General features: G+C 37.6%; 1 protein-coding gene across 6 annotated transcripts in view; it reads left to right on the plus strand.

Moving 5' to 3' along the window:
* Positions 1-13,116, plus strand: part of LOC104603386 (RAF-like serine/threonine-protein kinase 20) — a 33,781-nt gene extending 20,665 nt beyond the window's left edge. For all 6 annotated transcript variants that reach the window (XM_010267407.3, XM_088898353.1, XM_088898354.1 and 3 more), the window contains 3 exons: positions 12,331-12,453; positions 12,543-12,630; positions 12,737-13,116. In XM_010267407.3, the coding sequence (XP_010265709.1) occupies positions 12,331-12,453; positions 12,543-12,630; positions 12,737-12,954 (429 nt within the window). In that variant the 3' untranslated portion in view covers positions 12,955-13,116. The remainder of the gene's footprint in view (positions 1-12,330; positions 12,454-12,542; positions 12,631-12,736) is intronic.
* The last annotated feature ends 2,474 nt before the right edge of the window (positions 13,117-15,590 follow it).

Genomic DNA, 15,590 nt, shown 5'->3' on the forward strand with positions numbered 1-15,590 from the left:
GACCTCAAAAAACTCTAGAACTAGAACCATCCCCTTCAGAAAACACCAAAAAGTCTAAAAAATCCAGAGCACCCCTTCCTAGGTAAAAAATAAAGAGTCCTACTATAATTAGAACTATTCCTCATTCTCTAGTTCTTCCTAATTTCGATGATCAACCCAAGATCTTACACAAAGGGTTCTAGATCCACCAAAGAATCCAAGAACTAGGCACTTTTTTGAAGTCTTCGATCAGCTCTCTAACTCACCATGCAGTCAGATGATCTAGGGCTGCATGATGGAAGACTCAAAAAATCCCAAAAGTTGCTTTGGTACCAAGTAGTAAAAATAGAAAACAATAACCCGATTTGATAACAGTGAAAAATAAGAAAGAAAGAAAGAAAGAGTTCTTAGTGAGAAGAGAAGAAGAGATGGGGAGAAGCCAATGATGTTCTGGCCTCCCCTACTCATTATCTTATACTCATAAAAAAGATTGATTACAAAGACTAATATGCCCTTAATGGGGCGGCTACTGTTCATAATATAAAAACAACTCCAAAAAGAAAAACACAATCTAATGGGCCTGGGCCCAATAATACTAACTAATGGTTAGAAACAAGAAAATCATAAGAAATTGTTGAATCTCAACACTTCAATTCCAAGGAAGTAAAGGACCTAGATCTTTGACATCAAATTAAGTCCCCAAGAATTTCTTTAATTTCTGTATCTCTGACTCCCAATTCTCTGTAATGACAATGTTATCCACATAAACTATAAGGACAACCACTTTATCCCCTTCTCTCTTAACAAAGAGAGTATGGTCACTTTGACTCTGTTTGAAACCAACTTGCTTGACTGCATTATTAAGTTTGCTGGACCAAGCCCTTGGAGACTATTTTAGACCATACAATGACTTCTTGAGGCGGAAAACCTTGCCTTTTGTTTCCTCTGAAGTAAAACCTGGAAGCTGAACCATATAAACCTCCTCCTTGAGGTCACCATTTAGGAAGGTGTTCTTGACATCTAACTGGTATAATCTCTAATCAAATATTGCAGTAAGGGAAAGTGGGATACGAATGGAGTTTGGCAATTGGAGCAAATGTTTTTGTGTAACCAACTCCATATGTCTGAGAGAAGCCCTTGGCCACCAACCTTACCTTGTACCTTTCCACTAAACCGTTAGCATGATGCTTCATGGTAAACACCCACTTGCATCCCATAGGTTTTTTACCCTTAGGAAGGTCCACCAAATCCCACATGCAATTCTTATGAAGAGTATCAAGTTCCTTTAGCTTAGCCATCTTTCCACTCAGGAGAATAAGTTACTACAAGTGGTGAAATGACTAATGGGGTGCTTAGTAGTGCATGAATGGGGTACCTTTTTGGACAACAATAGGGAGATCAAGATCACAAGTAGGATCACAAAGAGAGACATTACCTAGTTCAAAAGTGCACTACTCTTCAGGTTTGCCTCCTGTGAATCCTGAGGAAATTTCTGAAGCTTTCCTTTCTTTCTTTAAAAACCTTTACTCCAAGGATAGTGAAAATCAATTCACAATATTTAATTGGGATGACACTACCCTTTCAGCTGAAAAGAGGGATTGGTTGGAAAGAAGTTTTGAAGAGGAAGAAGTCAAGAAGACTATTTTCAGCATGGGCGGTGATAAGGCTCCAGGGCCGGATGGCTTCCCTATTCTTTTCTTCCAAAAATGTTGGGAAATTGTAAAGTCAGATCTCATGGAGTTTTTCAGGGACTTCCATTCATCTGCCATTGTTAACAAGGGCCTTAACTCTACCTTTCTCTGCCTCATCCCTAAGAAAGGGGGAGTTTTGGAAGTTAAAGACTTTAGACCCATAAGTTTGGTTGGGAGCATATACAAAATTTTGGCGAAGGTTCTAGTCAACAGACTTAAAGAAGTCTTTGAAGATCTAATTTCCCCAAATTAGTTTGCTTTTGTTAAAGGAAGACAAATTGTGGACAGCATTCTTATTGCAAATGAGTGTGTGGAAGACAGAAAATCCTCTGGATCCCGGGGGTCCTTGTGAAACTTGATCTTGAGAAGGCATACGACAAAGTGGATTGGGACTGCATTCTTGATTGCTCAAGGCTAAGAGGTTTTAGGAGAAACTGGATCAGGTGGATTAAAGGTTGTATTGGCTCTCCATGGTTTTCAGTATTGATAAATGGTGAAGTGAAAGGTTATTTCAAGGCAAGCAGGGGTCTAAGACAAAGTTGCCCTCTTTCCCCTTTACTTTTCACTTTAGTGATGGATATATTTAATTATCTCTTTGACAAGTCAATTCTTTTCAACTTGGTGAAAGGTTTTGAAGTGGGTAGGGATAAACTTCACATTTCTCACTTACAGTTCGCCGACGACATAATCCTATTCTTAGATGCCTCTATAACCAACATCACAAACACTAAAATGGTAATTGAATGTTTCGAGATTCTCACTGGTATGAGAGTTAATTTCTGCAAAAGCAGTATTGTGGCTATCAACTCAGTGGAAGTGGATCTTCTAGAAAATTTCAAATCTTTATTGGGGTGCAAAGTGGAGAATCTCCCCATTACCTACCTTGGGATGCCTCTTGGAGGGAATCCAAAATCCCTCAACTTTTGGAGTCTTGTGTTGGAGAAATGCGAGAAGAAACTATCGACTTGGAAAAAGTGTTATCTCTCCAAAGGGGGTAGGCTTACTCTCTTAAAGGCCTCCTTATCAAATCTGTCGGTCTACTTTCTCTCTGTCTTCCAGATTCCGACCAAAGTGAGAAATCAGATTGAGAAGCTTCAAAGGAATTTTCTTTGGGAAGGTGGTGGAGATAAGAGAAACCATTTGGTCAGCTGGAAACAAGTATGCAGACCAAAAGAGGAAGGCGGTTTGGGTATTGGACAGCTTAAAGAGAAAAATTCCTCTCTTCTAGGCAAATGGCTCTGGAAATTTCCGAAAGAACCTAATGCTCTTTGGACTGCTGTCATCTCAAGTAAATATGGACGAAATACAAACGGGTGGGATTGCAATCTCCATTTGAACAGGATAAAGGCCATCAATCCTTGGAAAGGTATATGCTCCATTCATACTTCTTTCTTTCCTTTTATAAGGTATAAAGTGGGAAATGGTTCTAAAATTAAATTCTGGAAAGATCTTTGGTGGGGGGAATCTACCCTGGATGCCTCTTTCCCTAGGCTGTTTAACCTCACCCTTGTCCAAGAAGCCTCTATTTCTGATTGCCTCCCAAACCAGTCTGCCGAGAATTCTTTAAACCTCCACCTCAGAAGACCCCTAAGGGACTCGGAGATTTCTGATTTAATAGCTTTAGTCCAAACCCTCAAAGATGCCTATATATCCCCCTCTCATTCTGACACCCGAATATGGACCCTTCACCCAAATGGCGAATTCTCTTCTAAGTCTATGTTCAGGGCTTTGACTGCTGAAGATCAGCATCCCTCTTTTCCTTACAAGAAAATTTGGTGCAGCCACATCCCCTCAAGAATTTTCTTCTTTGTATGGGAAGCCTGTCTCCAGAAAGTTAATACTTGTGATCTCCTTCAGAAAAAAAACTTTTGGGAAGACGCTCCATTTCTCCTCATGTTTGTATTTTATGTCTCAGCGAGGGTGAATCTGCAGATCACATCCTTCTTCATTGCAGCTTCACTCAAAGGATATGGTTCCATTTCTTGAATATGGAAGAGTATAGCTGGGCTTTTCCAAAACACATTATGGACAACTTGAATCAGTGGCAAGGAATAGGGCTTAGCAAAAGGGGTAAAGTCTTTTGGCAATCAGTGCCTCGCAGTAATGTGGGGCGTTTGGGATGAAAGAAACACCCGTATCTTTGACAATAAAAGCAGAACCTTGGAGGAGTTAATCTCAGATATTACCTATCTATTACCTATCTTTGCATCCTTTGGTCGGTGAATTCAGATCTATTTAAAGGACTTTCAGTCAATGATATTATTAGAAATATTCACCCCTTTGTGTTTCTACCTCATCCTCAGCAAACTCCCTTGAGGCATCCCGTTTCCATCAGTGAAGGTGTGATAACCCTTAATTTTGACGGTTGTGCCTTAGGCAATCCGGGCTTTGCAGGTATTGGTGGTACAGTAAGGGACGAAAGGGGCAATATCTGGTGGACTTTTAGTGGTCCAATCGGTTGGGCCAACTCCACAAAGGCTGAAGTGATGGCTGCTCTCACCGGAATCAGGATAATTAAGAATTTGGGAATTCAGAATTTCATCATTGCAGGTGATTCAGCAAATACAATAAAATGGTTAAGAGACAAAAAAGGGGGCCCTTGGAAACTTTATCACTATCTGACTGAAGCTTGGGATTCTTTGGATGGATTGAATGTTAACTTAGTTTGGATTCCTAGGGAATACAATCATACTGCAGATGGCCTAGCTAAATTTGGTGAGTATTTGGAGCATCTGTATAGTGGCACTTCCTCCTTTGTAACTTGCAGGGGTTCCGCCCCTGTTTTGTATATCTCTTCTTGTTCCCCCCCCTTTTATTCTCAATAAATCTTGGTTAAATTTTCTCAAAAAAAAAGCCTGGAATCTCTTAGGTACATGCATATGCAACATCACAGCTACGGGCCATTATTCCTCTAAGCAATACCATTTTGTTGTAGGGTCATAGGGCAAGTACTTAGATGAATGGTATGATGTTGGGGGAAAAAATTGATTTTGGTCACTCTGAAATATTCTCGAGCATTATCTGAATGAAATTTTTGCACTTCCACAAGAAATTGAGTAAATACTATTTTTTGGAAGTTTTGTATTATTTTTGGAACTTCAACTTGTGAACGAAGTAAATGAATCCAAGTGTATCTTGAAAAGTCATTAATGAAACTAATGAAATATCTGTAATGTCCTTCAAAAATAATACTAGTAGGGCCCCACACATCAGAATTAACAACTTGAAAAGGAAATTCAACAATTTTATTTCTTGGTGGGAAACTTGTTCTACAATGTTTGCTTAAAGGAGAAGTTGGACACTGAAGTGATGACTCAGATACTAACTTAAATAACATTGGAAACAAGACTCTTAAAGACAAATGACCCAAACGGTAATGCCACAATAGGATCTGTGCTTTATTACAAGGACTCTCAGGCTGACTCACAAGACTTGTTGTATTACTTGACTCCATAGCAGCAACATCATCTAGAATGTAGAAACCATCAACCACACAACCCTTACCAATCATTCTCCCAAAATTCAAATCCTGGAAAACACATAAATTAGAAAAGAAAAGTTAACACTACAATACAAGGATCTGGTAATGCAACTAATAGATAAAAGATTGGTAGGAAATTTAAGAACATGATAGACTGAATGAAGAAGAACCCCATTTTGTAAGGGGACAACTTGGCTAGCAATGGTGGTGTGAGAACCATCAGCTAGCCTAACTTTGTTTCTACCAGAAAGTAAACGATATGTTGAAAACATGTTTGGCTTACCATTCATGTGGTTGGTTGCCCCGGAATCAATGATCAAAGGGTTGGAGGAAGACACATGAAATGCAAAGGCCTGGTTATCTGAAGTGGACACATGTGAGGTAGGAGTCATAGAAGTCTCCTCAAGTTGACAAAAATTCCTACCATATTCTTCCAACTGATCACGTAAGGTATTCAGTAATCCTCTTTAGAGTTAGAACTTGTAGAGATACCCTCATGAGATGAACCACCTGAAGCAACATTAGATGAGCCAAAGTTCTTCCCAGAATATTGTGGTTGCTTCTTCTGCAAGGACTAAAAATTCTTAGGCTTCCCAACAAGATCACAACATGTCTCTTTAGTATGTCTGGGTCTACCATAATGAGCACATCTTAACTTAATCTTTATCAACTTCCTCAGTCTTCTTCATCCCTGCACCACCCTTCTTATTTCCACCACCTCGGCAAAGAGAGCAACCTGTTGCTCCCCCTCTAGAGGATTCATGGCTATCCTCCTACAGTCCTACTCTCCTTAGACTGAACCAATGAGTACACTTCTTGAAGTGATGGGAGTTCCCTACTCCCTAAAATCTGAACCCGAATGGGCTCATAACTAGGGTTAAGACCAGCTAAGAAGGCAAATACTCACTACTGATTCACAAGCCTTTTGTACTCTCTTGCATCTGATTCATTCTTCCTGTTAACACTTGATAATGATCAAGTTCCCTCCAAGTAAGGGATGAATAGTAACATGACAAGCTTTTCTCCCAAATCTCCTTTGAGGTTTCAGCTGTTCTTTCTCAGGTTGGGATGAATGGAAGTTACAATCCAAGACATAACCAAATAATTATCTTGATCCCACTTATCATAGGTTGTACCAGCTTCTTTGGGTTGAGGAGCATCACTAGATAGGTATCCAAACTTTCCTTTGGACCCAACATACGGTTTAACACTTTTGATAGTTCTGTCCATCAAGGACTGTAATAACAATAGGGGAACCCCAACTTTCAGCCCTTGGACTGACCATATTCTGACCTCTGGTGACTTCAAATATGGCTGAATCATCAGTTGACATTGTCTAGGTACAATAAGTATAATAATCTCACAAGTAACTTGAACCAAACAAATAAGTAACAGCACCAACAAGAGAGAGACCATGCCTGTTTTCCTTTTTTTGCTATTAATAGCCCACTACAAGCAATTAAACAGCAATATAGGGAGCCTTAAAGCACTACCAAGTCATAAACAATGAGAAAGAACCCTTCAGCTGAACCTCACAGGATAAACTCTGCAACAGTCTTGAACTTACAGTAGAAGAAGGCACCTCCAGTACAAACACACCAGCACAACTAGAAACAAATCAGACCTGGATAATAAAGATCCAAAACCAACGCTTACCAGACAGCAGATTGGATCTCAGACTACACAACCATGAAAAAATACTGAGAGACACCTCTCCACACAGGTACACACTCAAACCTCCACCACAGGATACGAGTGAAACACCCAAGCAATCGCCCTTTTGGTCCCACGGCCAAAAAGGGAAAAATATCCAGAAAACCTTACTTGATCAGTTCCTTCTCAGATTTGAAAGACCACAATCTTTTCCAGAAAAAAAAACAAGAGAGAGAGAAGAGAAAGGATGATCCACTCAAGCACAATCTGCTGTTAAACCTGCTCTGATACCATCTGGAATGGAAGAGGAAGAAGGGAAGAGAGAAGGAGAGCAGAAGAGAGAAAAAGATTTGAGAAAAAAGTGTTAGGGGTGGCACCCCCTTGGCTTTATATATTAGGGTGTTCAAAGGTAAAGGAGATATTACAAGAATACCCCTGATTACATCTTAACAGAAACATAATTAAAATAGGTCCACTAACAGCCCAATAACTGACCTAACAACGGTCCTAACAACAACATTCATGGTGTAGCAGACAATGTCTGGGATGTAAAACTAGCACCTCACACTACTTCAAACTCCCCTTGAAAAGCAGTCTTTGAGGTATTGCCTGCCTGCCTTAAGTTCATCCGCTTTGGTGTGGATTGTGATAATAGTCTTATTTTGGGGAAAACCTCTGGCTTGGGGATTTACCACTTAATTTGCAATTCCCTGCACTGTACTTGTTATCAAACTATAAGGCCGAACCTGTTTCTAGATTTGGCTTGCCCTTAGAACACGGGTTAAACTGAGACTTTGGTTTTAAAAGAGGTCTGAGGGATATTGAGTGTGAATCCCTTATTCTCCTCTTAATTTTGGAAAAAGGTTTTCTTAGACCAAAATCTTTTGGATGGCAGAATTTGGTACCCCTCACCTAATGGCCTCTTCTCTTGTGCATCCTTTTCTAACCTCATCCCCTCTGAACCTGTGGGGTTAACTTTCCCGGTGAGAAATCTAGTGCAAGCCAATCCCTCCTAAAATGCAGGCTCTTTGTTGGGAAATGTTCCTTGGAAAGATTAACACTTGTGATATGCTACAAAAAAGAAGGCCAAATAATTGCCTCTCTCCTCATATGTGTTTCCTCTGTAAGGCCAGTGGTGTGACCCTTCCTCATTTACTAATTTCCTGCTCTTTTGTGACTTGCATTTGGGAGTACTTATGTTCTGTTTTTGGTTCCAGATGGGTTTCCCCATTGGATGTGGTTAGTTTGTTCAACTCCAACTTCTTGAGGCAATAGAAAAAAAAGGAGAAGATGTTTGTGGAGGATAACAAGAGCAGCATTGGTTTGGACTATATGGGAAGAAAGAAACCAAAGGATCTTCAATGAGAAGAGTAAGTCTAAGGAGGAAGTGATTGAAACCATCAAAGTCAGATCTGCACATTGGGCAAAAACATTGGAATTTTTCAGAGATGTCTCTATGAACGGCTTGTTATGGAAATGGGCTGAAGTGGTACAGACAGATACACATAAAGGAGTTATGAGAATGGAATGGAAACCTCCAGATCCAAATAAACTAAAGTGAAACTTTGACTCCAGCTCCTTTGGAAATCCAGGGGGGGCAGGTATATGGGGAGTCTTTAGAAACTCGGTTAAGGCTGAGATAATGCCTCTCTTACAAGGACTGAAACTAGCAGTGCAACTAGGATTTAGAGAGCTGGAAGTAGAAGAAGACTCTTGGTTATTTCTTGGGATAAGAAAATCAACTCAGCCCCTTGGAAATACAGATTTTCTTTAAGGGAAATTGACCTTCTTGCAAAGAGTTTAACACTAATTCTGGCTGGGTTAAAAGGACAGAAAATGGTTTGGCAGATGTCCTAGCAAAACAGATACCTGATAGATCTACTCTATTTTTGGCAATGTTTTTTTGGATAAATTACTCTATTTTGGGCAATGTTGTAACCTATTAGTAGTAAAACAGGGGGCTGACAGACCTAAGTATTGGGGACAAGCTGTACTTTGATGTTTCCTGGGCTAGTAGTAGGTAAAACCAATGTTTTAAAACACGGAGGCGTGACGTGAGGCGTTCAGAATGTAAGAGGCATAAGCCTCCTGAACACAAAGATGCGTAAGCCTCCTTAAGAGGAGGGGGATGAGGAAGGAGGAAGAAAAATGTAATAAAAATCTTTATATTAAGAAAAATGAAATTGCACAGCACTAGTTGAAAGGGGGGGGCCCCAGCCAAGGGGTCCGGGGGCTTAGCCCCCGGCCCACTTTCTTTCCCCTTAACTTCCCTTTCCTTTTGTTTCTTTTTTCTTCCCCTTCCCTTTCTTTTCCTTTCCTTTCCTCTCCTTTTTTTTCTTTTTTTATTTCTGTCTTTTTTCATGAGGTGTGCATGAGGCGTACACCTCTAGGCTCTAGCACACGTCATGAAAAAAGCGTATGAGGCGTATTCCGCAGAGGTGTCAGCGCCTCTGGCATATGCCTCAGGGTGTTATGGGGGCGCCTTGCCTCCCATTCCTTTTAAAACACTGGGTAAAACACTTGTATTTTATTTCAGACATTAACAAATGAAATTTATTTTGCTGATAAAAAAAAATTCAGTGTAAACTAAACCACTCTGCACTCATGAGCCAGTCAGAGGAGGTTTTTGAACTGTACATATTTGTTTTTGCACTGGAAACAAATGCAGCCAAGAGGATTGATTTATAAAATTAGATATGGGAAAAGGATGAGTTTTAGAAGTTTTAGGAAACATGGTCTCAGATAGGTCCCTCATGGAGCTGTTCCTAGGTCTGTTTCTGTTTTCCTGAAACAGAAATGTAGAAGTAACTGACAGTGTGAAGCAACTCAAAATGGCATTGTGTGGTCTCCAAGGTTTAGAAGGAATTTAAATGATTGGAAACTTCTTATGATGGGGAAACTCTTTCAAATACTCTACAAGCAACAACCTTGCACACTTGACCAAGTTTGAAACTTTGAAGGGGATCTGTTGAGTTTTTGAGGATCGTTTAGATGTATGGCCATGCATACAGCTCATGAAGAATTGTTGCAGGCTATATGCCCAACTCTCTTCAGCCTTAGATTGCATTAATTTAATATAGTTTCTTTTACCTATAAAAAGAAGTGCTCCTTTGTTCAGAGAAGCCAATCTGATTGGCTAGCAAAAGTGACTTGTAGGCATCCTCTCTTTAATAAGAACAATTCTATTGTTAAAGAACTTATTTCTATCTCTCTTTAGACATTTGGGGTCAGCTACCCCTCATGTATAATATGAGTTTTTCTTATTACCAGAAACGAAGCGTCTTTTTGTTGTTGTTGTTGTTGTTGTTGTTCTTCTTCTTCTTCTTCTTCTTCTTCTTCTTACTATTATTATTATTATTATTATTATTATTATTATTATTGTTATTATTATTATTATCATTATTATTATTATTATTATTATTATTATTTTTATTATTATTTTGATACAAGTGCCTCTCTATTGACAATGATGATATCATTAGAAATTGGAATGCAGTAGTGACTTCTTTAACCTCAAGGGCTTACAGGAGATTTGGTCTCCATCAACAAGTGAAAGGCTGTTTGATGGGGGCTCTTTTGGTTACCCAGGTCCGTCTAGCATTGGTAGAGTAATAAGAGATGGAAAAGGGAGAGTGGTATTGCATTTAGGGCCAATAGGAGAGGGTGATTCTCTAAGAGCTGAAGTTCTAGCTCTCCTCCAAGGGAGATTGGCAAAACAACTAGGCCTCCAACAAATTGAAGTGGAGGGGGATTAAAAACTGGTGATAGGGTGGTTACAAACAAGTAGCATGGGAATTTGGGGACTGGACCCGTCTATTCTCTTAATCTATCTTAATGCAAGTTACTGTTTCCTATCAAAAAAATAAAAAGGTGAGGAACCTAGAAGGGGTGATGAGGGAATCACCTCATAATACAATAACTAGACAAAAGGAAGAATCAAAAGCAAAAGTACAAAGGGTCACCCATCAGTAAAAGCTTCATAAAATTAGATATCCCCACTAATTCTGTAAGTGATTGAAAGTGCATCCCTTTAATTCCTTCAGCACTAGATACCAATTAGTAGAAGCCTCTCAGTCCTTCCTATCAGAGCCTCCTTAGATGTACTTTTCTGCTTGAAGTATGTTGATTACAACATACTTTACCTAATTGAGCTAATAGATTTTTTCTGAAATATTTTATTTCTTTTAGAATTTAAATCTTCCTATTCTTTTTTATTAAGCTTTCCTCTTTTTTTTTTTTTTAAAAATGGTGTCTCACTTAGGTCAAGCATGTGTCTCACCTTGCACCTTGTGCTTCTCAATTTTAAAAGATTGCATGTATGATTCACAGTGATTGCATACAAGCAAGCAAAAGTGTCCTTAATAGATCAAATATTACACCAGTTATAAGCTCAATATTGGGTTCTTGAATCATTTCCCAGACTGTGCCCAATTCCTTTGGTAAGAAAATCCTTAGCTCTCTGAATCCCCTCCAAATTCCATTAAAAATAGGTAATTTGAACTTCCTGTGTCTCTCCAACTTGATTGGACATTCTGCACTTGGGACAATAACATTCCTCTGAAGACTTGGTCTTTGGAAAACTTTTACCACCATTTACCACACAAAGAAGCATTTACCAGTCTACAATGCTTCAGTCCTATGCAACCAACATTCTTCACAACTCTCAGGCTTTGGAGAGCAGATTGTGTCCTTATGGTGGCGTGTCCACTAAATGAAGTTCATGGAAAACTTTATCAAAGATGGGTTTGGCACTTAAATATATGGAATTTTTTGTGGGTGCTGTGGAACCCAAACCATTGCTATCCCTATTTATGGCTACAAATGAAAAAAGTGTGTAATGTTTGTGTGCTCTTTTTTTAACTATTAAAAATTACAGCCAGTCAACATGATCAGTTGAGGTTGAATTTCTTGAAAAATGATAATGTGAGCATAGATTCTTATTTGCTGGTTTGGCATAGTGCACTGTATCTATTATTGTGTCAGATGATACGAGCTATTCTATTTCTTCATAAACAAGCAACTCACACCTATTTAAAGTTTTGGCTTGCAATATTTGTGAATTGAGTTTCTGAAATCTTGTTATCTTCATCAGAGGGTTGTGCTAATTCTTGTTTGCTGGCAATGCTCTAGTATTTAAGATGCATCTAGTAAATAGCATGCTATTTTTGAACCAGAATTTAAAGAATAGGAATCAAAATGGAGTGGATTCTGATATTATTAGAATTTATAGAAGCTTTCAAAGAATTATTTGGCTCTGATTTTTTATTGACATTAGAGTTAGAAAGTGGAGATGCCGGTTGTTAGGTTCCTTGTACTTTATTTTAATGTCACGGATGCAACGGGTGATGCCTCATTGCCATATACCTTTGCAATATCTTTTAGTTTAATGAAATTTTCTTTTCTTTACTTTCAAAAGAATGCTATTTTTGAACCAGACCATCTAAACTATTCTATTTCTGCTATCTGCACAAAAATTAAATATCTGGTGAACTGGGTTAATGTCTTCAAATACTGTATTACTGCCAGGTTAGTGATTTGGGCCTGTCAAAAGTGAAATGCCAGACCCTTATCTCAGGTGGTGTTCGGGGAACACTGCCATGGATGGCCCCGGAACTTCTAAATGGCAGCAACAGCCTGGTCTCTGAGAAGGTCTTTTCTGATTCCTGTACCAAGTTAGCATCCATGATATTCAATTTTTTGGATGTTATAAGTGTTTTGGTATTATTGATGTGACTCAGGTTGATGTGTTCTCCTTTGGTATTGTTATGTGGGAGCTTCTAACCGGAGAAGAACCATATGCAGATTTGCACTATGGAGCAATCATTGGTAATGTTTAAATTGTACTCATCAATATTGTATGCTTGTCACTCTCACTTGATTTTAGTTACAAATATGTTTATACCTATAGTTCTCATGCTTTGAAAAAAAAAAGGTGGTATTGTGAGCAACACATTGCGGCCAGCGGTGCCAGACTATTGTGATCCAGAGTGGAGATCACTGATGGAGAAATGCTGGTCATCGGAGACATCAGAGAGACCGAGTTTCACAGAGATTGCAAACATGTTACGGTCTATGGCAGCTAATCTTCCTTCGAAGGGACAAGCCCAACAACAGCAACACTCAACAGCACAACCACAAGCTAAGAAATGACTTCTCCTAAGCATTTCCCTGTGGTTTCTTTATTTTTCCTTCTGCTTGTATGTTACATCATGCCCCTCTTGGCCTCTTGTAAGAGTACTATCCCTTTTCCACAGATGTAACAGGACAGGTGGACCACTTTTTGAATAGAAATTATAGTCCTCATTATCTGTTCGCTTTTGGTTTTTATAGGGTTCATATTAATATAAAAGCGATGTGTTAAGGGGACTTGTTCCTTTGCTGTTCATGGATATGTGGGTCTTTTAGGGAAGAGCAGGGGGCATGTAAGGCCCACTGGACTACCTGGGTTGCCATGCAACCATTGGACTACTGGTTGTGGGTTCAGTTGCATGATAAAGCACATATTGGTAGATCCAATATCAATGTAGTGGCAGGTTCTACTTGACTGCATTAAGCACATTCAAAGCCCATTCTCACATTATAGGGAGCAGTTCTTTTACTGACATTCGAAATCCATCCAACCATGGTGCAGATTATAATCCCTTTGGGAAACCATTTTTGTATATGATCATTTGTTTTCTGCGGAGGATAACTACGGTTGCATCGCTTCAGTTTATTGGTTGGTAGTATCTTCCACTGTTCCACTTTTGATATTGTGATGAATACATCCCAGGAAAGATCAAATTCTCTTTTTTTACTTGCGATGGCCATTTTTCAATTTAGAAAGCTCTCTTGATATTATTGGGTTGTCCTCTTCATGAAGTGGAACCCACAAATCAATAAAGACAAAAAAGAAGAAAAGGTGTAAATGGACAAAAAGGGAAATCAAAAGGCCTTTGTATTTTTTGGCTTGTCTTGCAAGCCAATATGGACTTGGCTATCCAACGAATTGGGATAGCTCACTCGTTACTCTCTCAACTCCAACAGCTCTCTAAGGGAAAATATTAGAGAAAGAAAAGGGTCTTGAGAAGAAGGTTTTGGGAAGAAAAAGAAGATTTACAAGTGCTAAAACGAAGAAGACAAATACATTTTTTTAGCATCTTTTTTTGCTTCTTTGTTGTATTTTCACTCTTAATGAGAAACATCTTGTTTGCTATCCATTTTGTTGATGTTTTTATTATTGGAACTCAAGAACTTTTTTGATGTTCATCATCTAGTTGTGACAAAATCGAAAGACATTGTATCCAAGGTTCAAAGTATTGGAAACGTTAAGTGTATTGGAAAGGCAATTTTAAGAGACGTATCAAGATATGCCATGGATACACATGTGTATCGGAGAAAAACTAAGATGTGCATAGATATATTTGGAAACACTATAAATACTTTAATGAGTTATAAAAATACATCAACAACACTAAATATAAGACCTCAATGAGGTGTATATGCATTAAATTAATATATTTTAATGGTTTTATAAATAAATATATTATAGCTAATTATAATTTCATTAAAAATCCTATGCTTAACTATAATTTATAAATTATAATTCTTAAGTTTTATTGTTTTATGGGATGAGAAAAACCCAACTCTCCTATCTAACCATAAAACATGCATTGGCACAACTTCTATGTGAAAATATAATTAATTATTATTTATTATTCATTTAAAAAAATTATAAAAAATAAATAAACATTAAATAATATATTCAAAAAATAGTTATTAAAGAAGAAATTTTAATTGTTTTGTGGATATGATAGATCATCCATAGAATTATAATATATTCAATCATTGCGATCAAATGATAAAATATAATTCATTAATTAATTATTTTTTTAATTCACAAAATATAAAAAAAATAATTATTAAAGAATAAATTTCAATTGGTCTGTGGATATGATAGATCAACCATAGAATTATAATATATTCAATTATTATTTATTATTTAATTCTAAAAATATAAAAAATCAAAAAAATATTAAAGGAGAAATTTCAATTGCTATATGGATATGATAGATAAATCCATAGATCTAAAACATATTTAATCTTTATAGGTAGAAAAAAATTACATTTTCAAATTTTTTGTTAATTTATATTTCCCCAAATATCTTCATGAAATTTCCATAAATCTATCAATAACACAAAAAAAATTGTGATTTTGAATGTAAAAAATGTAGATCAACATAAATTTAAACATTCAGAAAAAAGAAATCACAAGATATTATAAGAGATTGAAAAATTTACCTATTTTTGCCATATTTTTTCAAAATTTGAAAAATCTTTAAAAAAATTAGCGATTCACACTTGTTTCTTACAAACTTTTGCAAATCTAGCACTCTAAGAATGAAGTTTGGAATTTTAGAGTCATTTGGGGGTGAAAGAAGGCTTATTTTGGGGAAAAGAAGTTTGTTTTTCCCCTTTAGTATTTTTTTTTTTAGTTTTTGGCCAAAATTTTTTTTCGTCGATACACTATCGATACGCCTTGATACATCCCCGATATGCCCCGATACGGGTCCAATATGCATGAGAAAAGATGAAACGTCTGATTTCCATACGTATCTTGTATCGGTTTTTCAAATATACGATACGATACACCCTGTATCGGGCGTATCGTATTGAAATTTTAAACATTAATTGTATCACATTTTCATTGTTGATAGTGGATGATTTGGATTTCAGTCCCGTGATTTTTACCCTTACATGGAGGGATTTTCCACATAAATCTTGGTGTCCACTACCATTTCTTGTTT

The sequence above is a fragment of the Nelumbo nucifera genome, chromosome 2, assembly GCF_055504915.1.
Source record: "Nelumbo nucifera cultivar China Antique chromosome 2, China Antique-T2T, whole genome shotgun sequence".
NCBI classification, from domain to species: domain Eukaryota; kingdom Viridiplantae; phylum Streptophyta; class Magnoliopsida; order Proteales; family Nelumbonaceae; genus Nelumbo; species Nelumbo nucifera.